This window comes from Schistocerca gregaria, chromosome 1 (genome assembly GCF_023897955.1).
Source record: "Schistocerca gregaria isolate iqSchGreg1 chromosome 1, iqSchGreg1.2, whole genome shotgun sequence".
NCBI classification, from domain to species: Eukaryota; Metazoa; Arthropoda; class Insecta; order Orthoptera; family Acrididae; genus Schistocerca; species Schistocerca gregaria.
Window position 1 is genome coordinate 728,618,992 of NC_064920.1, and position 22,698 is coordinate 728,641,689.

Consider the following 22,698-nt stretch of genomic DNA (forward strand, 5'->3'; position numbering starts at 1 on the left):
TCCAAAAGTCTAGAACTTCGATTCATCAGTGAGTAACACCTTCGTCCAACCTTCCGATGTCCAATTACGATGTTTTCTAGCCCATTCAAGTTTCTCCTGATTATTTATGGACCTTAGAAGGGTTTTCTTGCTGTGACACACCCTTTCAAACTGACTTCAGTCAGTCTCGTTTTACAGTTGCAACAGATATTGTTGGTGTGTTCATATCTACCAATTATGCACAAATTCGGAGCACTGTTTTGAATCTATTTCTCTTACTGGTAATTCTGCTATATTTAACATCACTTTTAATTGTTTTACGAGGTTCACCTGGTTGTGGTATTTCCTTGCTGGTACCTGTTGTCTTTTGGTGCTTAGAGGTGTATTGCACTTCCCCTATAGACGCACTACACAATTTGGCAAACAGATAAAACTGCTTGGTTAAGTGCTACAATTGCATCACATTTTTTCTCTGGGTATCTCTACTCATGGAGCCATACTAGTGATGTGCACACTCCAGTGTCATGAAGGAACTGACATGCAGGAACCACACGTTATGTGTTGTAGCAATGCTTGCCGTTCGCTGCGGACATCACATCGCTACAGGGAACAACACAAGTGCACCAAATGCAGCGTCCGTTGGCAAATAGGCATACCAGATAGGTATATAATGTTTATGCACACAACATTGTTTGTTGGATACTATTGTATCTCTATGATCACAAACAAAAATCATGACGTGTACAACTGTTGTACTATTCCTTTGCTTCCTCAACTGTACCCACAGCATTAGACCTTATCTACAGATAACTAGATGTAATTTATTGTATGTATTGAAATTAAAGAGCAGTAGTCAAAGTGTATCTTGTTTAAACTGATCACTCCTCCAACACACAATAAAGACTACCAAAGATCCAAAACTGTTGAGATAAATACACAATACTTGGGATACGTAAAATCCGTGTATCAGAAGACAGGGGTAATAACATGCATTGTTAAAGGATACTAACAGAGGCTGAAGACACAAGTACTTGTAAAGAAGTCACTGACAAATGTAGTAGTTTCAGAACTGAAAATTAATTGAAATGTGGATAATGAACTGCACATAATTGACTAAACAAATTAAAATGAGAACACAGTGAAAGCTTGCCAACTATTGTTTTAGAAAGCTAATGGAATATGGTTCAGAAACCAGGAACAGATTTTCAATATTGCAGGGGAATGTTCAACTATAATAATAAGAAGAACCTTTTCTGGTGTAGATTTCTCCCGCACATCATCCATTGAAACGACGGCATCATTGCTGTGGAGAAGAGCCAGCTCTTTCTCCTTTCTTTCCTGTTCCTCTCGTTCCCACTCCACCAGCTCCTGCTTCATTTCTTGTTCCTGCAATAACACTGATCTTTTGTACAAATTTTCAAAACTTTCATTATATTAGCACTATTCAGTTCAAACGGCCTGCAAAATTTTGGGAATTTACCAATCAAAGTACCTCTACAATAAACAATTAGAGATAAAAGTAGTGAGTAAACATGATACATCATCCTAAAACAATAACCACCAACTTGTTATGTAATTGTTTTAGCCATCCCTGCATTTGTCTAAACCCATTATTGGATACTACAGAAACAAATTTGAATGGCTGGATGGAGATATGAATCCTCCTCCTTTCAAATACGAGTTCAGTGTCCTATTACACAATTCAACACAGCCTCAACACCTTTCCTAACCGATTTCGTCTGATCCTTGTTATGAAGCCTTTCCAATGACTGCACAAAAAGTTCTGCCTGTATGAAGCTAGCCAACCATCAACAGTACCTTCACTTCAATTGTTGCTATCCCTTTCACACTAAAAAAAGTCTCTCTCATATAGTCTGGCCAGCCCTGGTGGCCCTTTCCAATGTGTAGTAATTCCTTGCCAGTATGTTGGATCTTTCTGATGACTTCACAAACAGGCATTACCCTTCAAACTTAGACTGCCAATGGATATCCCACAACATATCCACGTATATGCCTAATTTTCCAACTACCTCCGAGAACCAGCTTTAAAGGAGCATTCACCCTTTCCCATGAGCATCCAATATCATCCCTGTCTTCATTAACAACATTTTCTAGGGCTTCAGATACTTCTCATCAATCCAGAAATGAAGAACAGTCTCTGCCACAATTCTTCTCATTTATCCCAATATTGAAGTGCGGTGCTCACACAATGCATTATAAATCCTTTTCCATCGTTCTGCCGCCCCTGTTCCCATCTCCTTGCACAAGAGGCAGAACACGCTGCTGAAGACAATGTTCTGAAATTCAATGGCTGCTTCACTACCTGTACCATCTGGGCAGCTTTCTCCCCCCCTCCCCCAACAAACAAAAAAGAATAAACAAACAATTAAAAAGCTTCTCTGAATTATGTAGATGAAAACTGAACTGTTCTCTTTACACCACCTTCTTTGGTCCAGCAATCCTCCTAGCTAGAATCTCTGCTTGGGCCTCTGCTTCCCCTCCCACCACTACCACTGCCATTTCAAAACTTCATTTATTCTATGAATAAAGACATTAGCCAATATCTTAGTAATGTTTTCATTTCATTCTTGTTTGTGGGTGTATCAAACATGCAGTGCCTCAACTGTGTAGTGAGTTGCTCCTTTACTCCATCCAATGTGTGTTATACCCACAATTTTCCATTACCAAGATTATAAACAATGTTACTGCCGCTTAAGCTATTTAAGTTTAACTCAAACAACTATTATCTGTATTTCTCACTGCAACATCATGTCATCCTAACTTGCATCTTACATAATATTACAATAAGGTTTCATTTTACATACTAATGAGTCCAATAATTTCAAAATGTTTTTCCACTATTACATGCCTTGGTAAAATTTATAACTGAACAATGATATCCTGTACACAAGCACAAAATTTTCTTTTATTTAAGAACACGGAAGAAGGCATAACACAATCAACACTACTACCAGTGATAGTAGTTGCAGCATGGCAGCAATTTCATTACGAACGACATTTACTCTGGAATATAGATCATTCAAAATGAAGGATGTAACCCAGAAAAAGAAGCAATGATACAGCTCAAAAATTAACCAACTGTATCATCAATTTGAATAAAAACAAGAGAAAGACACATGGACACCAATGTACCTTACGTATTGTTGCTGAATCATCATCGTCTCTGTCGAGGCTTGACACACTGTGTGAAACTGACTTTGAATCCCTTGTGAGCTTGCCTTCTGCAAGAAGCCTATCAACTTCTGCTTTATCATAACCTACAACAAAAGGCAGGTCAAAATTAACAACAAAAGACAGGTCAAAACTAATTTGTATTATAAAATGAAATAATGATCATGAAGAAATTCCTTTTAATGCTAAGAAAGTTAATTTTACTTTCTTTACTATACTAAAGTCCAGAGGAATTCTGTGATTAACAATATAGCAATGTAGGGTCATTTCCACAGAGGACAAAGAATTTGTTATGCACTAAGGGCAAAACAAAAACTTAGCATTACCCATACGAAAATGAGAAAGTCTCAAAACACATTGATGGTGGTGGTGGTGGTGGTGGTGGTGGTGGTGAGCATTATCTGTCTTTAGAGATTGGACTTGGCAAGTTGATGTTAGTCAAGAATGCCTTTAGGACAACAAAGACGCCATTATCAACACCTCACTCTAAACAAGGTTGTGTTATAGGGCTACGAGAAGCTGGCTCCCCCTTCTGTGATAATGCAAGGGTGTAGCCTCTGAACACGACTGCTGGCAGCTGTGATCACGAGAATGGACGGTCACATGAAGACTGGGCTACAGGCAGCCACACTGCACTATCTAGAGGGAAAATCATCATGTTCAGCATATGGCTCTGCTACAACATACTGCAGCAATATGAGCAGCAGTTGGCACCACAGTGACAACGAACTGTTACAAATCAGTTCCTTCAAGGACAGCTCCAAGCCTGACACCCTGCAGAGTGCATTCCACCAACCCCAAACTTTTGCCAGTTGTGACTTGCGTGGTGTTAAATGAGAGCTCTTTCAAGGGCAGGGTGGTGGTCTTTCTGATGAAAGCTAGGACCTATCTTGGGGCCATTGATAGTTATGTGTTGGTTAGGAGGAGGCCATTTGCAGGCCTACAGCCAGCCTGTCTGCATGCTAGAAACACTGGACCTACACCTGGAGTTATGGTCTATGGTGCACCTTTGTGTGACAACAGAAGCATTCTCATGGTTACCCAACTGCAAATTTATACGTTAAGCTGGTGATTCAATCTCTTGTGCTGCCATTCATGAACAGCATTCCATGGCATCTTTTCCAACAAGATAATGCCCGTCCACATACTGCTGATGCAACCCAACAGGCTCTGAAAAGTGTTGACGTGCTGCCTTGGTCTGCTCGATCATCAATTCTGTCCCCAATTAAGTGGGTATTGGACATCACCAGATGGCAACTCCAATATCATCCACAAACAGGATTAACACTCTCTACTCACCAACCACGTGCAACAGGAATGGATCCCCATACCACAAACCGATATACGGCACCTGTACAACAGAATGCATGCACATTTGCATTCTTGCATTCAACATTCTGGTAGTTATACCAGTTATTAATGTGCCAGCATTTCACATTTGCAATGACTATCTCGCACTTACATTAACCTGTGATCCTGCAATGTTAATTACTTAAATATGGTACCTAAGCAAATGTAGTCTGAAGTTTCATTACTCTACATAATTATTTTTCGGTGATGTGATTTTTTTTCCATCATTTTACTTTGTGCTTAGAACAACAAGACAGTAATTAGCAAGTGACTTAACAAATATTGCTTATACTCAAGAGAAATAACAAATGTCAATGTTAGTACATATACATTTAGACATTTACAACAGTTCTAAAACCATAGAACAAGTTTTTAAGCTGTATGTTCATACAAATTTTGTGAATTTAATATTACAATTTTTTCACTAAAAGATTTTTAAGCACAATAATAAACAAAGGAATTTGATAATAATAATTATTATTATAAATGAAATAAGTCACCAAATAGTTTTCTACACACGTAATTGGTCTAGTTAAACTGAAATAAAATTTGGCAGGAGAAGTCTGAGTGACAACTATTTCTTAATGTAATTTATAACAACGCAATTCACTTATTCCGTACTAATAATGAAACACCTTGATATTATGTATGAGACAATTGCACCTACCTTTACACACAACCATGTTTATTTCATTGCCACAGCTTCTAAGTACGTTCACAGCTTCTTGATGTGAAGCTCCAAGCAGTGATATCCCATTGACTTCCAACAGTCTCATACCAACCTGTACGGCAACATTAATCTCAATGTTATCTATCTTTCACTTCACTATTAAACACACCAGTGATGAAACACTGAAGCACAGTCTAAAAATAGTTTACACGCTTTGCATTTTTGTCCTCCACTAAAAGAACAAAAGTGTGAGAAGAAATGGTGAGCCAAAATGAAAACAATGAGTTTGATGATGCACAGTATTTACTACAATACAGTAATGATGAAGGAAGTGTGTAAAATCTAAGTAAATACATTTATACAGTAATGTGTGAAGGCTAATTAACTGAAAGTTTTTGATTTTATCAATCCATTTCTTTTTAACAGAGGAAACATGTCAGTGTTAGATACAAAAAAATTTCTCTATGCACTGCCAGATGGTGTTAATTTGTTTTTTAAAAAATTTATTTTACTAAAGACCACATTTTTTAACAAATACAGAAATAAGAAAACACATCCTTTTCTACGTATATGGAAGGTTCAGCAGTGAATTGGAAACAATATTTTGTTCTATAACTGTAGCTGTTTTTTTTTTTTTTTTTTTTTTTAAAGTATGATCAGGCATTAATGACAAACTTCACAATCACGGAGCCATTATTATCTTGATTGCTGGATTTTCTTTAATAATAATAATAATAATAATAATAATAATCATAATCTTCTACTACTACTGCACCTACATTCTAATGAAGCACATTTCTGCTACTAATAGATTTCACTGAAACAAAGTCTTAACATAGCAATTAATGAAGTAGTTCAAATAAGAACATGTCAAGATGGAAGTGTAGAAACTTGGCAAAACAGATATTACAGCACTTAAACTTTCACTGAAGAATAGGTTGTGACAATTAATTTTAACACCACATAATTAACCCAAAACTTGTTTCAATTGAATTTGGGTCAATGTTTAGTCATGTTGGCAACACCAGCATTGCTAAGGACATGTAGGGTAGTACATAAATCTCTCAAAACGCCATGAACAAGCATACAAAGTATACCACTGCAGGGTATATATTTAATGGTGATTAAGGTTGAAGGAATTATCACAAATAACGCAAAATGAACAAATGAGAGGGACAACAAAGAAACTGAAATGGCAGAGGAAAGAGAATTACATGTGAGATTACATTTACATCTATAATTAGCAAACCACCTTACGGTGTGTGGTGGCGCATATTTTGTGTAATACTATCACTTTCTACTATTCCTGTTCCAATCGTGAATGGTTCACGGGAAGATAAGACTGCTGGTAAGCCTTCATGCAAACTAAGAGTCTCTCTAATGTTACCTCAATCGTCTTTTCATGAGATATACATAAGAGGAAGCAATTACTGGTTCACTCTTCTGGGAATGTTCATTCTTGGAATTTTAACAGTACGTCACACAGTGATGCAGAACTCTACTCTTCCAGTGTCTGCCACTGGAGTTGGCTGAGTATCTCTGTGATACTTTTGCACTTATTAAATGAAACTGTAACCAAAGGCACTGCTCTGCTTGGGATCTTTTATGTTTCTTCTATCAATCATAGCTGGTACAGATCCCAGACTGACCAGCAATATTCAAATATCAGCGGAACATGGGTTTTGTAAGCTGCCTCTCTTGCTGTTTCACTATGTTTCCTGAGGACTCTCCCCATGAATCTCAGTCTGGCATTTGCCTTACCTGCAATTAGATTTATTTGGTTGTTTTACTTTAAACTGCTCCATGTGCATACGCCTAGAGATTTTATAGTGTAACTGCTTCCTGTGATTACTCTGCAATTGAGGAATCATACAGTAATGGCTCCTTCTGTCTATTTATGTTCTATATGTTTCCTTTTTTTTTATCTTCATTGTTAATTACCAATCCCTGTACCAAGTGTTGATCTTCTGCAAGTCCCTACAATTATCTCCAGACATGTCTATGGCCTGGAATCACACTGACTGGAGAAGAGCTGTCTTCGGTGATAAGTCTTGCTTAGAACTGACCAGCAAAGAGGTGTATGGAAATAGTCCAGACAGTGATGGTTTACCAACCTGACTGTCACCCACCATACAGCCCGACAACCAGGAATGGTACTCTAGGATGCCGTTTATTTCACAGCATGACACCTTTGGTACTCATCCACGGCACCCTTGCAGCACAGCAGTATGTCAACGGTATTCTACAACCCATTTTGTTGCCCTTCAGGGCAAGCCATCCTGGGCTTACATATCATGAAGATTATGCACACTTCCACATGGTGAGAATTTCTATTACTTGTCTTCATGCTGGTGGAACCCTACCTTGGCAAGGTAGCTGGATTTCTGCACAACTTAGAAAGTTTGGAGTGGTATGGGCAGTGACCTCCAACCAGCTTGGGATTTTGACAAACTAAGTTGCCAATTGGACAGAATTTGCCATGATATTCCTCAGGACATCTGACAACTCATCAATCAATGTGAAGCCAAATATTTGATTGCATAATGGCTAGAGGTAGACCAACGCTTATTGACTTGCTCAATTTGTGAAAAGTTGCTTCTGTTGAATAAACCATCCTATTTTTCTGAAATCTTATTCATTTATTTGTCTGGACCAAATGCATGTATTCATGCTTTACACCTTAACAATAAATACCATTCTCATTAGAGGCCTTTGCTACATTATTTTAGTTGTTAACCATTTCGTTCCATGTCACATTTTCATAAGATTTGAAAAAGGTTAATTACAATGTGCAACAGTGAGAGCAGAATAGCTGGGCTACCCTTGTTTGCAATGATAACTTGTAAGTGCTGCACTGTCACTGTATAAGAAGCTTGAAGAGCCTACAGTTTGTACTAATTCTGTTAGCATGCAGCCTACACCTGCAAATAAGCAGGAAGGCAGCAAACACTCACACTGACACCAGGCAGTTACCAAGTCAAAAGTCTTACAGAGAGAGAGAGAGAGAGAGAGAGAGAGAGAGAGAGAGAGAGAGAGAGAGAGAGAGACAGACAGAGAGAGAGAGAGAGAGAGACAGACAGACAGAGAGAGAGAGAGAGAGAGAGAGAGACAGACAGAGAGACTCAATGTGGTCATAGGTGAAGAGCACACAGTGAGAAGCACTAGGTAGTTGATAATATTACACACAAAAATAGGATAGTGAGGAATGCAAAAATTACTCGCACCCTAAAGCATTTAGAAAATTTATAACGTTCACACACACACAAGAAAAGTGGATGGTGGTTTACCTAAGTATTTGGGAGTTCTCATCAGTTACTTTATTTACATAATAAATACTACGCACCTTCAGTCTTCCATCTCTTCGAGCAGCACCTCCAGAATTTATTTTGGAAATGAACACACCCTCGTCAGTACGATCAAGTGGATTTCCTCTATGACCCCTGAGACCACCTTTGATATGCATACCAAGTTTCTCTCCTTCAGCTTTTACAATTCGTAGTTCCTGCAGAAATAAGTGATTATTGAATAAACACTTCAGTCTACCGTCACATTCATAAAACACTGCACATATTGCATAAAATCTCTGTTACTAAGGTGCAGCAGTTTAGCTGCAAATGTAGACTTTGAGAACTGTCCATCACCATCAACATAAAACATCACGGACTTCAATGTTTTTAGTGTCCTTCATATCTAAGTAGAGATGTAAACCTTCTGGAAATAGCAATGGTCAACTTAGCACACTGGATATGTAAGGACACTAGTGATCAGAGTACAATATGATACAAATTGTCGAACTAATCAAAACAGTAGCAAACAGTGACTGCCATTCAGCTGTTTACATTTCAGATATCTTTTTTTTTTTTTTTTTTCCTTCTATTCTTCAGCCATTCTAGCTTTACACTGTGTCCTGACCCACTTACAGTTCTGCCACTCTAAGTTATCAACACCTCTTTACTTAAGAAATTCCTGTATGAAGTAGTGTGGAGCAGAGTATATGTTCCTCAGAATTTCTTTCATCCGTCATTTTTTAAGGCTGTGCTCCATCCCTGCTGACTTCTGCATTTTATCTTGTCATAAATGGCATTCATCTTCCATGCACTATGCAGCAACAGTTTGAATAGTCTGGCCAACATAGTTAATGCTACACATGTATAAACAAGATATGGTACACTCCAGGAAAGCTGGCACTCATATCTTTAACTGGTCATAGCACATGGGCATACTTTTTTTTGTAGAAGGAACGTTTAATTAAACCTATGCACCCAATGTTGCCTTCTGTGGCATTACAGAACAACAGAAGTAAGTATAGTGTCTTACTTTTTTCAGGAGTGTCAGAAGTCTTTCTCAGTATCTGGCTTCTAAATGCTGATGTAAATCAGTCTTATTATAAATGTTTTTTGTAAACATGTGCCCAATATGTTCTAATTCCAACTTCAAATAGTAACATTCTGGAAGTGATAATCTTGAGTATTAAAGGTCTATATTGCACAAGTAACTCTGCCATTATATGTATCAGAAACCTACATACATGAACTTTTACCAAAATGAGAGAAATTTTCATCTATTAGAGAAGAAGGGTGCCTTAAACATATGAATTTACAGAGCAAGAACTATATTAGACAAAAACAATTCTGGGTCCAAACGGAAATACCTTAAGCATGTATTTTGATAAGCAGTTACAGACTGATATTACACGAGCCATTATCTATCGTGGAAGAGCTCTGACATGATTGAGGAAACCAAGATACAGTCCACAATTATTCTACACTGCAGCATCATATGCTTTTGCCAGCTTTTTTCAAAAATCTTTGAAAAGGTTATGTTCAAGCATCTACTTAAACACCTTAGTGAAAATAACGTACAGTCAAAGTCACAGTTTGAGTTTCTTAATGGTTCTGATATTGAGGAGACTATTTACACTTACAGTGAAAATGTCTTTAATTCATTAGACAACAAATTAGAGGCAACTGGCACATTCTGTGACCTTTCAAAGGCTTTTGACTGCGTGAGTCACAGCATTCTTTTAAGTATATTAAAATATAAAGGCGTCACTGGTCGTGCTGCAAAGTGGTTTCAGTCACATGTTACTAATAGAAAAAAAAAGTGTCATTACGTAACACTACAGCAGTAGGCAATCAGACATCATCTGACTGGGAAGAAATTACATGTGGTGTTCCCCAAGGTTCCATAACAGAGCCACTACTTTTTCTTATGTATGTCAATGACCTGCCATCTGTTACATTACCAGATGCCAAGTTTGTCTTATTTGCAGATGATACAAACATTGCAATACATAGTAAATCAAATATAAATTTAGAAAGGGCAGCTAATCAAATGTTTACTGACATTAATAAGTGGTTCATAGTCAATTCACTGTCATTAAACTTTGGAAAGACCCACTATATGCAGCTCAGAAGTTCCAAGAGATTTCCTTCCAGTGTGTGTATAAAATATGACGACATGGAAATAGGAGAAGTTGAGAGTGTAAAATTCTTGGGATTACACCTTGATAATAAATTCAGTTGGGAGTGACACTCTGACGAACTGTTAAAATGCCTAAACAAGTCTGTGTTTGCAATGCAAATGATGTCAGACATAGGAATATTAAAAAACCGACATATTTTGCTTTATTTCACTCCATTATGTCATATGGTATCATATTTTGGGGTAACTCCACAAACAGAGAAAAAATTTATAGTTTACAGAAGAGTATAATAAGAGTAATGTGTAGTGTAAATCCAAGAACATCATGTCGAAACCTATTCAAAGAATTGGGCATACTAACCACAGCTTCTCAGTGTATTTATTCCTTGTTGAAGTTTGTTGTAAATAATACATCTCTTTTTCCAACTAACTGCTTAGTACACAGTATCAATACTAGGAATAAGAACAATATAAATGAAGATTTAAAATCACTTACTCTTGTCCAGAAGAGTCCAATATTCAGCAATGCATATTTCAATAAGTTACCAGCAACCATTAAGAGTTTAGTTTCTGATAAAGCACAATTTAAACATAATTTGAAAGAATTTTTGGTGGCCAACTCCTCCTATTCCATCCATGAATTTCTCAGCAAGTGCAGTAGACCATTTTAATGAAAATTTATTATACTTTAATTTTTGACAATACTTGGTTGTAACAGCCAAGTAACTGACAACTGTGTGAATGATGGATGTGTGGAAAGTAGATGTAAGTCTTAAGTCTGTAAATAGTGGAAGTTCAATTTTAAATCTTGTACATAATTTGACTGTTCTTAACTGAGGAGCATTGAAATGAATAACTTACTTTAATGTTTGACAATACTTGGTTGTAATAGCCAAGTAACTAGCTACTGTGTGAATGATGGATTTAATGAAAGCAGAGTTAAGTATTAAACGTGTAAATCTTAGAAGTCTCATTTTAATTCATGTATGAAATTTTACTGTTTATTCACTGAGGATCATTACAATTAATGAAAATCAAGTTTTTCTAATTACATTTTTGTAATGTGTTTATCTGTGTTCCACATCCAGGAGGATCCCCTCTTTTGTGGGCCTATGGAATGAATGAATAAATAATTAATCTTATCTAATGCAGTAGTAATCAGTTGCACATGGTGAAACGTGCTGAAACGGGAATTCTAGGTGTCAACAAAGATCGGTGACAAAAGACAACTTTGGCCGCAGGATATCTGGCATGTACTACATTCTGTGAATATGCAGTGTTAACTGCATTGGCCTGACTGTTCAAACTGTAATAGTTGAAAGTTATGCACCATCGAGTGCCACCACAGACAGAGAGAACAACATAAGTCAGTTACGACAGAATTCAATACAGTAATGAGTAAAAGATAAAGTTCCAATAAATGTAGATCCTATCCACAATATTTACTACAGTAATTCCTTTTCCTTATAAAAGAGGGGGGCAAAAACAATTTTTGGTAACAAGAACTTTTAAGAGAAATTGTTACTGCTGAATACAGGGTGGAAAGCAGGCACTGGAAACAGAATTCTACCATTACACTTGTTGAATTGATCTGACAATGTGGTCTGGTCATGGTTTACATAGACAGCCAATTTACCAAGTCCATTTTTGCTGCAGTCTGAATGGTTCCTGCCTCATACTAATGTATAACGGGAGACAGGCATATTCTCACAATCAATTTTTAACCACTGAAGATAATAAGGATGGAAGTCACTCACAGCTTGGAATTAACAACCAAATTTATGAGGCTTACCAATTGTTCAGAATGTATCCAACAAGACTGCAATGAAAAATTATGGGTCGCTGCACATGATACTTTGCTTTATGGTGGCAGTATGCCCTATGTATGAAATAGTAAGTTGTCACGGATTTTGCTTTCCCTATCAGAACTCCAGAAAAATCAGAAAATAGAGTATCTATATCAGTACTAAACTGCTACATTGCAAAAGCTTTCTACTTACTGTGACTGGTATATATTCAATCTCAAGCAGCTTGAAAAAATTGGAATATTTATATTAATAACTGCGTAAGCAAACCAGTTGTTACAAAAGCAGTATTGTCAAATAACTATATAATAAAGCTAGTCTTCAAATAATTTAGCACAAGCTGTCTGCTAACCACAAGCAGTCTATCAAAAACAGGAACTGTAAGACTAATGCTGTTTGTTGACATTAACTTAAATTTTCTTTTCATTGCAGATCTAGAAGATGGCACAAAATAAAAGCAATTCATGTACACTTTGAACAGTAATCTGGATGACAGTTGCGTACAAAAGAACATTAACCAGCAAGACCTTAGGAACAAGTTTCTTCATAAGGGCTGCATAGCAAAAAGAAATATAAATGAAGTTTAGAAAGGAAGACAGGTTACAGTTTAATTCCCTATTGATACAGACAACATCAGAAATAGATAACAAGCTCAGCTGAACAAGGATAGTATAAGAAATTAAATAAAGCCTCTACTGAATTAATGATCCCATTATTAATCTAAAACAATTTAGAGAATTCATGCAAAACCTCAATCTTCTCTTTATGTGTAGAGCCCCACCCATTATGTCACTTCAATCGTTGGAAATTTAGAGTTTAACAACATGTAGGCATCAACAGCATTAGAGATAAGACAACACATTACACAGACAAGCTTAGAAGAATGAATTCTGAATGGCTAGAGAGGAATTTGATCTATTTCTTTCAGAAACAAGTCCAGCACATTACCTACATTACCCACACATTTAGTATCACAGAAAAACAGTGATCAACCAACATGGAAAAATATTCACCATGTACTGAAGAAACAAAGCAACAAAATAAATAATGTTAATGACTTATTTTCAGTCAAGTCTTAATTTTTCCATTACAAAGAGTTTAATATTTTGTACTTTTAATTTGATATTGTTTATGTTTTTACATGACTCTGCAAATCAGCTGGACATTAACGTAACTTCATATCCCATATTTCAAACATGCCTTCATATAATATTTTGAAAATTCATGTCAATAACTTTCTCTCCATGGCTGTTTGTCAAAAAACCAGATGTAACACAGTAAAAAAATCAAGATAAATGGGCTATTAGTGAAATTGCATAACTCTGTTATTGCTGTTAGCAGCTCATGCAACATCTGATGTCTTGATGAACCTTTCACTACGTTCAACAATAAATTTCCCATTGAAGTAACTGAGCTGACAAGGCAATGTAGAGAGTGTGTGTGTGTGTGTGTGTGTGTGTGTGTGTGTGTGTGTGTGTGTGTGTGGTGATGGGGAGGGGCTGGGGGTGGGGGGTTCATGGGCCTGTGCAGTCACTGGAGCAGGACATGGTCCAAAAGCTTAGTGATGTTTTCACTATTGTTTGTGTGCCATTGCCCATTAAATACTTCAACTACAACTATACAAGGAGTTTATCATTTGAACCATCAGCACACACCCAATTACTGTTGTGTTAAAAGTGTGTGGCAAAACACACTGTGTTAAGATGCTGCTATTTTTTTCTTTTTATGGAGGTAAGAAGTTCGAAATATATAACACCTTTTTCCTAATTTATAGGTAGGGACATTAAAATTGTGTTGAAAATAATGCATTATCTCGCACACAGTTTTCATCATACGTCGCAAAATTAGCACTTTCCCCATTTCCATGTAAAAATGTTGTTGATCTGCAAGTTAGTAGTTTACCAATAGGTAACAATTATTTAATACTGAAATTGGATACAAACATTTTTCTCAAGACTGAATTCATGTATATGCTTAAAATTACCATTCATTTCCCACATAAAGAACACATGCACTAGATGTGACATAAAACAAAAATATCCTACTTCCAATTATATCACAAAATATCAAATTAATTAACTAACCACATTACACATCTCTCCTATATGAGTCATTTGTAGTGTGCTTTATTGTGCAGAGGTGTCAGGAAATGTGACACTGCTGGATACAACTGTCATCTCTAACATTTTTTAAAAGCTATACCTCGAGGATGACAGGTTCCAGCAGTCTACATATTCTGTATTTAGTGGAAAAGCAACTTCCCATGAAAGAAGGAAATGTAGACACAGTCAAATGGCTGTTGTAGAACTGAAATCAGTTTGGAATGTATATTTGACAATGTAAGACAATCAGTTATTTTCACATTGCAGGGAAGTGTTGACTAATTTGTGACATAATGTCTCAAAAAAGTCTACTGAAGTTATGGCAATGATTTTGTTTGAAATTTTTTCCACAGCATATGGTTGCAGAGTCATTTCTTTTAACTGATTGCATTTAAGAAGGTCAGTGTTACTGTTTCTTTTTACAATAATGTACATAAAGTAATAAGTGATGGAATAATGCAATATGACTGATAAGTGTAATATAATTTTCAACCTAACACGGAAAAACAAAAATACAACCATAAAAATAATATGGTACTTGAAAAATGACCCATCAAAATATAACACCAATACTGGCAATAAAAATCACCTAAATTGGCCATAAAATGAAACTTTTTTTCCTTATCCCAATTTATGTGTCATGTGCAACATTCTTTTCATGTCTGCACTCCCCAATAAAAATTCAAAATAGAAAAAAGCAAACTCATTCAAATTATTTCATAGAAATCAAAATTCTGGTTCCAAATTAGCATGTTCAAAACTAACCATCAAGTTGCAAATACAATAACAGATAAAAAAATTGAAACACCAAGAAGTAGTTCTCCGACATAAATGAAAGTTGGTAGATGTGTTTCTACGTCTCCAAAATGACGCCTATTCAAATTTTGAAACAGTCGCAAAAGAGCAGTGCAAGTAGTGTCACTGTGAGGATGCAAATCAGGTTTTCTTTAAATGTAGGCTGTAGCTGCCATGAGACTGGACAAGGTGAGTGGATGTTGATCAAGAATGCCTTCTAGCAACAAAGGTGACATTATCGGCACCTCGCCAAGTTTAAATGAGGTTGTGTAATAGGGCTATGAGAAGCTGCATGTACCTCTTGAAATACTGCAGGAAGACTTGGCGGGAGTGTAGGCACTGTACATGACTGCTGGCAGCAGTGGTCATGAGAATGTACGACACAAGAAGAAAGGGGGCTCCAGATGGCCATCAGTTACTTATCAGTTACTTCAGGACAGCTCCGAGCCTCACACACTGTAGCATGCACACCACTGACCCCACACTACCATGAGAGTACTGGCAGAAGTAAAGCTGTGAGGATGGGGCGTGAGTCTTGCTTGGGTAGCTGAGTTGGTAGAGCACTTGCCCGCGAAAGGCAAAGGTCCCGAGTTCGAGTCTCAGTCCAGTGCACAGTTTTAATCTGCCAGGAAGTTTCGTCTTTGACTTCTTTAGTATCAAGTGAGACTAAGGGCCGGGTGGTGGTCTGCTGTGTTGTCCGATGAAAGCTGGTTCTGCCTCAGTGCCAGTGATGGCTGTGTTTTGGTTAAAAAAGGGGCCAGTTGGGGGCCTGCAACCAACTTGTCTGCATACTAGACCTGCTGGACCAACACCTGGATTTAGGTCTAGGTTGCGATTTTGGGTGACGGCAGAAACTCACTCATGGCTATCCCATGCACCATGACTGCAAATTGTATGTCAATCTCCTGATTCAATCTACTGTGCTGCTATTCATGAACAGAACTCCTCAGCTGGTGTTTTCCTACTGGCTATTGCTCGCCCACATACTGCTGTTGTAATCCAGTGTGCTTCACAGAGTGTCAACATGCTGCCTCGGCCTCATTGATCACCAGATCGGTCTCCAATCGAGCAAATATGAGACATCAACTACTCCTGTGTCATTCATGGCCAGCATTATCAACCCCTGTATTGACGGAGCAAGCCTAACAGGTAAGGAACTCTGCACCATAATCTACATCCGACATCTGGCACCCATGTGACGCAATTCATGGATGTTTGCATGCTTAAATTCAACATACTGGCGGTTACACCAGTTATTAAATACTAGCCTTTCATGTTTGCAATGGCTTTTCTCTCACTTACATTAACCTGTGAACTTGCAAAGTTAGCCGAATCACTTAAACATGGCACTTAGACAAATGTATTCCCAAAATTGTATTATTCTACATTAATTATTTTTTGGTGCTGCAATTTTTTTTCTGCACATCAGTCCTCGGATTACTACATAGTCAAAGTCGCTGTTTTCCTTTCTTGTTTCTAATCATTACCACCCAGATACCTCTCTTCCACAATTTCAGTTCCACTACGTCTTCTGTCTTACATGAGAACACATCAATGTTCACTTTCTCCTGTATTCTGTAGTGGTGGAGAGATAGATATAGATATAGATATAGATAGATGGATAGAGAGAGAGAGAGAGAGAGAGAGAGAGAGAGAGAGAGAGAGAGAGAATATATGTTACCCCCTCAAAAGCAAAGACATTGTCCACAAGCTTAGCAACGATTTCAATCTTAGTTCAATGTTTCAGTTTTAAGCTGAGTGGGTGTCTGTAGCCTTCCCATTATTTGCATATTTAAACAAGATTTTGCATTATTGTGTTTATCTCTCGCCCCCCATTTTTTTTTTTCCTGATTAAAATTTATGTAAAGAAATATGCACAGTTATGAAGGCATGCCGAAAAGTAAAGCACCAAATACTTTGGTGTAACTCAAAGCTTAAACAAAATAAACATTACTAATACTCTACAACTTTATTCTTCATGTCTCCATACTTACTGCTCAAAATGGTCCCTCTTGTGAGCAACTCATTTCTCCCTATTAGAGACCAGTTTTTTGCTATTGTCACAGGAGAATGTTTGACTTTGTTGATGGAACCACATGACCTGTGTTTGCACCACTTCATTACTATCACAGGGAAGTTCTCAAAGGTGTTCTTTAAGTTTTGGAACAGATGAATTCAGACGGGACCAAGTTGGGATTCTATGGAGGATGATCAACGATAGTGAGGCATCAAATCGTTGTAGAAGTCACAATGCTCGTGTGTGTTCTGGCAATGTGTGTTGAAGGAGAGGATGCTCCATGTGTGGACAAACTTTTCAAATTTAAAACTGAATTACAGCTTGCTGTTTCTCATACACTGACTTCATTATGTTGCACATCACCATGTTACACGCTACCCTTCAGAGCACTCTAGTGGCAGAGGACTGCAAATATATATACATCACAAAGACATTTGATTTATTTAAAAAGCTTTAAGAATTTTTACATAAAAAATTTGGAGTCATTACTTTTCAGCATACCCTCATATGTCCTACTTCAAGTCTTTCATTTACTATCGAGTGAATAATTTGCATTTAGTATAACGGTTAAAGGAATGCATTATTTAATTCATAAGAACATTGTATCTGTTGAACATATTGGTTTTAAAGCCCACTCTATGCGAAAAGATAATTTGCCCCAGTGATTTAACTAACAAACCACAAACATGAGTACATATCTTTAACAAATTTCAGTCTGGCAATTGATATGGTTTCTAACTACCAAATCGAGGTTGTTGAAGACTAAAGTAACGAAAACAAGCAAGTGCAACAAATCCCCATATTTTCCAGTGCATGGCATTGAAAACCTAATTTAATGAAGATTTGTAAATGACACCAATGCCATACCATCAGCACTTGTTCATGGTATCGACACTTAAATGACTGATGCTAAAATGCCCAAAATACACCAAAATCACCTTTCACTGGACATTCAATACAAGTTAGAGGAAAGATCGAACTGAAGCTCATGGGAAAGTGCACTAGCACAACATGGAGCCTGGTTGGGCACATTCAATGTGAGCAGAAGACACTCCAGTATTCCATTGTGCTGACTACTGTAACTATTTGCACGATTAGGCAAAACGTGACATGTTAAGATCACACCATGGTTCAATGTTGTGATGGCAGGTGGCACATTTATCAGAGTTATGCCAATACTCTCATTGTTGGTTCTTTCTAAGTGTCACTGTCAGGAAGTATTTTATTTCCATGCTAGTCAAAACGTGATAACGAAACACTGAGTGTTCCTGTTCACAATGTTTTGCTCTGTCTTATCCAGACAACTAAACTTTAAAATACAATAATATAAAATGTCATACACTTTATCTCACAACAAGTTGAGGAAAAATGTGATATTAGTATCCTTTACATATATCAATGGATAGGGAGAGGGAGGAAGCAATTAAAAACTCTAAATCCAGTTAAATCAGATAATTAAGCTCAAATGACTGTATTCTATACAGGATACAAAACACGTAAAACATTTTGCAACAAGTTATTGTCTGTATGCCTATGTAAATGGTCATGTTATCAGTTGTGTCACTTCGTGAAGCACTGCCAAGGCAACCACTGCACATGGAACATGCATGAATTATAAGTAGTTGGACTTATATCACTATAAAGAGGCTCAAACTTATGAAAGTAATTTAATCTACAGAATTCTCTCTCTGATTAAAAAGGAACTGCTAGTAACACTTTTATTGAACATGATACTATAAATAATGTAGTGAAAGGAAGACACCATAATAAATATAAAAACAAACAAAATTTATACAAGCAGATTTGATTCCATTTGGTAGGTCACAGGAACTAAAATGATTTCAAGTAATGGCAACATGATGTTTCATAAAAAAAATTCAGCAATTAAAAACTGTGACCCCTCCCCCCCCCCCCCCCCACACACACACAAATAAATAAATAAATAAATGGGATTACATTGGAAGGGGAGTGTTAATTGTTATCCACCTTCAAGCTTAATAAGCTGAAGTAATGACATAGCCTTTTAAGTATCCACAGTGCTTAGTGATGAGAGCTGTAGACTGTAGTGCACTGCTTGCCAAGATGCAGATTTAAAAAGACGAGAGAATCTGCAAGTATACGCATTTGTGATTGCTGCACAATATTTCTTAAGCATCACTTCCATCTAGTGCAATTGAATGTGATGGTCTACCAAAGTGCTCTAATCTCTTGATTTATCACAAACTAGCTCATGCTAGAGATGACAATTTAGGTCAAAGGCAATAACTTCATATAAATTTGAGCAATCTGGTACACTTTCACGTGAATGATGCAGTGAATGTATAAAATTGTACTTAGTGAGCAGCATAAAACGTGCACCAATTAAATCTACAGCCCCTCCAAGGCCTCTCACAGATACTGCGATGCAGTACAGTATAGACAGAAGTCATTACCCTGTATTTTGTTTGAAGAAGACTATTTCACCTTTAAGATAATTTCTAAAGAGACTGCCTACACTAAAGTTTTCTGCCCTCGTTTGGAACACTGCTGTAGGGTGCAGGACCTTTACCAGATAGGATAAATGGAGTTCAAAGACAGGCAGCACATTTTGTATTATCAGAAAACAAGGGGGAGAGTCTCACGGACGCGATACAGGATTTTTGGTGGAAATCATTAAGACTAAGGATTTTTCATTGAGGTGGAATCTTCTCATGAAATTTCAATTAATTTTCTTCTCTGAATGGAAAAATATTTTTTGATGCCAACCTACATAGGGAGAAATGATCATCATAATCAAATAAGGAAAATCAGAGTTCACACAGAAAGATATAGATGTTCTTTTCTTTACCATGCTCTGTTTGTGAGTGGAACAATAGAGAACTATTATGAAGATGGTTCAATGAACCTTCTGTGAGGCACTTAAGTGTGATGAATTGCAGAGTACCCATGTAAATATAGATGTACATCCAAGTGCTAAAAAGCAATGTTGAATATCTTCATTCTCACAGAACTGAGCACTGTATCACCTTTGATAAAACAGTTTCAATAATGAGAGAGTGGTACAGCAAAACTATTAATGATGTGATTTCAAAATACTGCAGTGTTGCATTTGTGATTTCTTGTAATTACATGGCTCAAAGAGTGCATTGGAAACCTTTACTTAGCTACTCCAAGCAACTGTTTAAAACAACATATGAAATAATCTGCATAAAACAAATTTTCAGAACAACAGACGAAATCCTCTGCATATCATCAACTATACATAACAGTTAGTGTTTCTATCTTTAACTCCACTAAGGGCGAGAGGAGGGAGAGAGAGGGGGGAGAGAGAGAGGGGGGAGAGAGAGAGGGGGGGAGAGAGAGAGGGGGGAGAGAGAGAGGGGGGAGAGAGAGAGGGGGGAGAGAGAGAGGGGGGAGAGAGAGAGGGGGGAGAGAGAGAGGGGGGAGAGAGAGAGGGGGGAGAGAGAGAGGGGGGAGAGAGAGAGGGGGGAGAGAGAGAGGGGGGAGAGAGAGAGGGGGGAGAGAGAGAGGGGGGAGAGAGAGAGGGGGGAGAGAGAGAGGGGGGAGAGAGAGAGGGGGGGGAGAGAGAGAGGGGGGGGAGAGAGACAGGGGGGGGAGAGAGACAGGGGGGGGAGAGAGACAGGGGGGGGAGAGAGACAGGGGGGGGAGAGAGACAGGGGGGGGGAGAGACAGGGGGGGGAGAGAGACAGGGGGGGGAGAGAGACAGGGGGGGGAGAGAGACAGGGGGGGAGAGAGACGGGGGGAGAGAGACGGGGGGAGAGAGACGGGGGGAGAGAGACGGGGGGAGAGAGACGGGGGGAGAGAGACGGGGGGAGAGAGACGGGGGGAGAGAGACGGGGGGAGAGAGACGGGGGGAGAGAGACGGGGGGAGAGAGACGGGGGGAGAGAGACGGGGGGAGAGAGACGGGGGGAGAGAGACGGGGGGAGAGAGACGGGGGGAGAGAGACGGGGGGAGAGAGACGGGGGGAGAGAGACGGGGGGAGAGAGACGGGGGGAGAGAGACGGGGGGAGAGAGACGGGGGGAGAGAGACGGGGGGAGAGAGACGGGGGGAGAGAGACGGGGGGAGAGAGACGGGGGGAGAGAGACGGGGGGAGAGAGACGGGGGGAGAGAGACGGGGGGAGAGAGTCTCATTTACAAACAGGAGATACCACGCTGTAGGAAGGCAGTCCTCATTAATTCCTCTATGTGAACACCCAGTAATTTTATTTCTGAAGATAATAGTATTAATTACAGTAAATAACATATTTTATCATCTATTTATGCTCGTCTTGCTTTTAATATCCCGATTTAGTAATAAAATGGGGAATCATGATACAGATACATAATAGTTCTTAGTCTTAGAATGAATGAAAGCTTTCCACATGAACTTTATAGTGACATTTATTTCAGAGTCATTATGTTTCCGTATTAACCAGAAAAATACTGTTTTTAATTAAAGTTCCTAATTTTTTCTTTCGTCAGCTCATCAATGTCTAGCAGTGTTTTTTGGGCACTGCAAATTTCTAAACAGCTTTTCAACTGAATTCTGTCAAAAACATTCTCCGAAAGAGTTCATTCACCTCCTTGTATAAAAAACCTTTATACAGATATGCATGTATCTGAACACAATTATTAATTGTTTCTGTAAGCTTGACAAGTTAAGGACAATCTGTGAAGCAGCCTGGCTGTAACATATAGTGGTGTGTTTGTGAGTGTGAATGTGTTGAATCCATATTTCTGCATGACTCTAAAGGGAAAATGAAATTGCATTCAATGAATTGCTCAAAAAAGTATTACACAATCACCAAACCTGCAAATATTTGTGGTCTTGCATTAAAGGGCAGGTGTGTGTGTGTGTGTGTGTGTGTGTGTGTGTGTGACAAGCCCGTTCACACCTGTTTGTGCAAGTATGTGTGTGCCTGTCTCCCCACTGTACTGCAAAATAAAACAATGGAAAACTGGGTGGCTTAATATTGTTGTTACTTGAGATAAAATCTAAATAATAACCAAAATGATGGCAGTCTATGCAAAAATGCACATTTTTGCACATCTGTGAAAACAAAATCAAGTACTGTGGTGCTCCACACTTTGCAGTTTAATAAGTTTAGATTCTCACTGGCATGCTATCTGCAAAGTAACCAAGACATTGCTGCTCAAGTCTGTCTCACCATCTGAGGTCATCAGTGTACGGGGAAGGTATCTGTGATGATGTCCTACAAGTTTCGACTGGTCCCAAGAATACTTAATTTGGGAAGCAAATAACACAGTCTATTCCATGTGACTCCAGCCACATGGAAGGGTGAGTTCACAAGGTGGGTGCAGTATGCTCACGCATTTCTGTGTTTAAAGACAAACACATCGCCAAAAATTTGACTCTAGGGCC

At 38.2% G+C, this 22,698-nt stretch overlaps 1 protein-coding gene across 24 annotated transcripts in view; it reads right to left on the reverse strand.

Moving 5' to 3' along the window:
- Positions 1 to 22,698, reverse strand: part of LOC126266876 (protein lap4) — a 528,757-nt gene that overhangs the window by 100,872 nt on the left and 405,187 nt on the right. For all 24 annotated transcript variants that reach the window (XM_049971620.1, XM_049971569.1, XM_049971528.1 and 21 more), the window contains 4 exons: positions 8,535 to 8,693; positions 5,189 to 5,303; positions 3,133 to 3,257; positions 1,228 to 1,365 (listed from right to left, as the gene is read on the reverse strand). In XM_049971620.1, the coding sequence (XP_049827577.1) occupies positions 1,228 to 1,365; positions 3,133 to 3,257; positions 5,189 to 5,303; positions 8,535 to 8,693 (537 nt within the window). The remainder of the gene's footprint in view (positions 1 to 1,227; positions 1,366 to 3,132; positions 3,258 to 5,188; positions 5,304 to 8,534; positions 8,694 to 22,698) is intronic.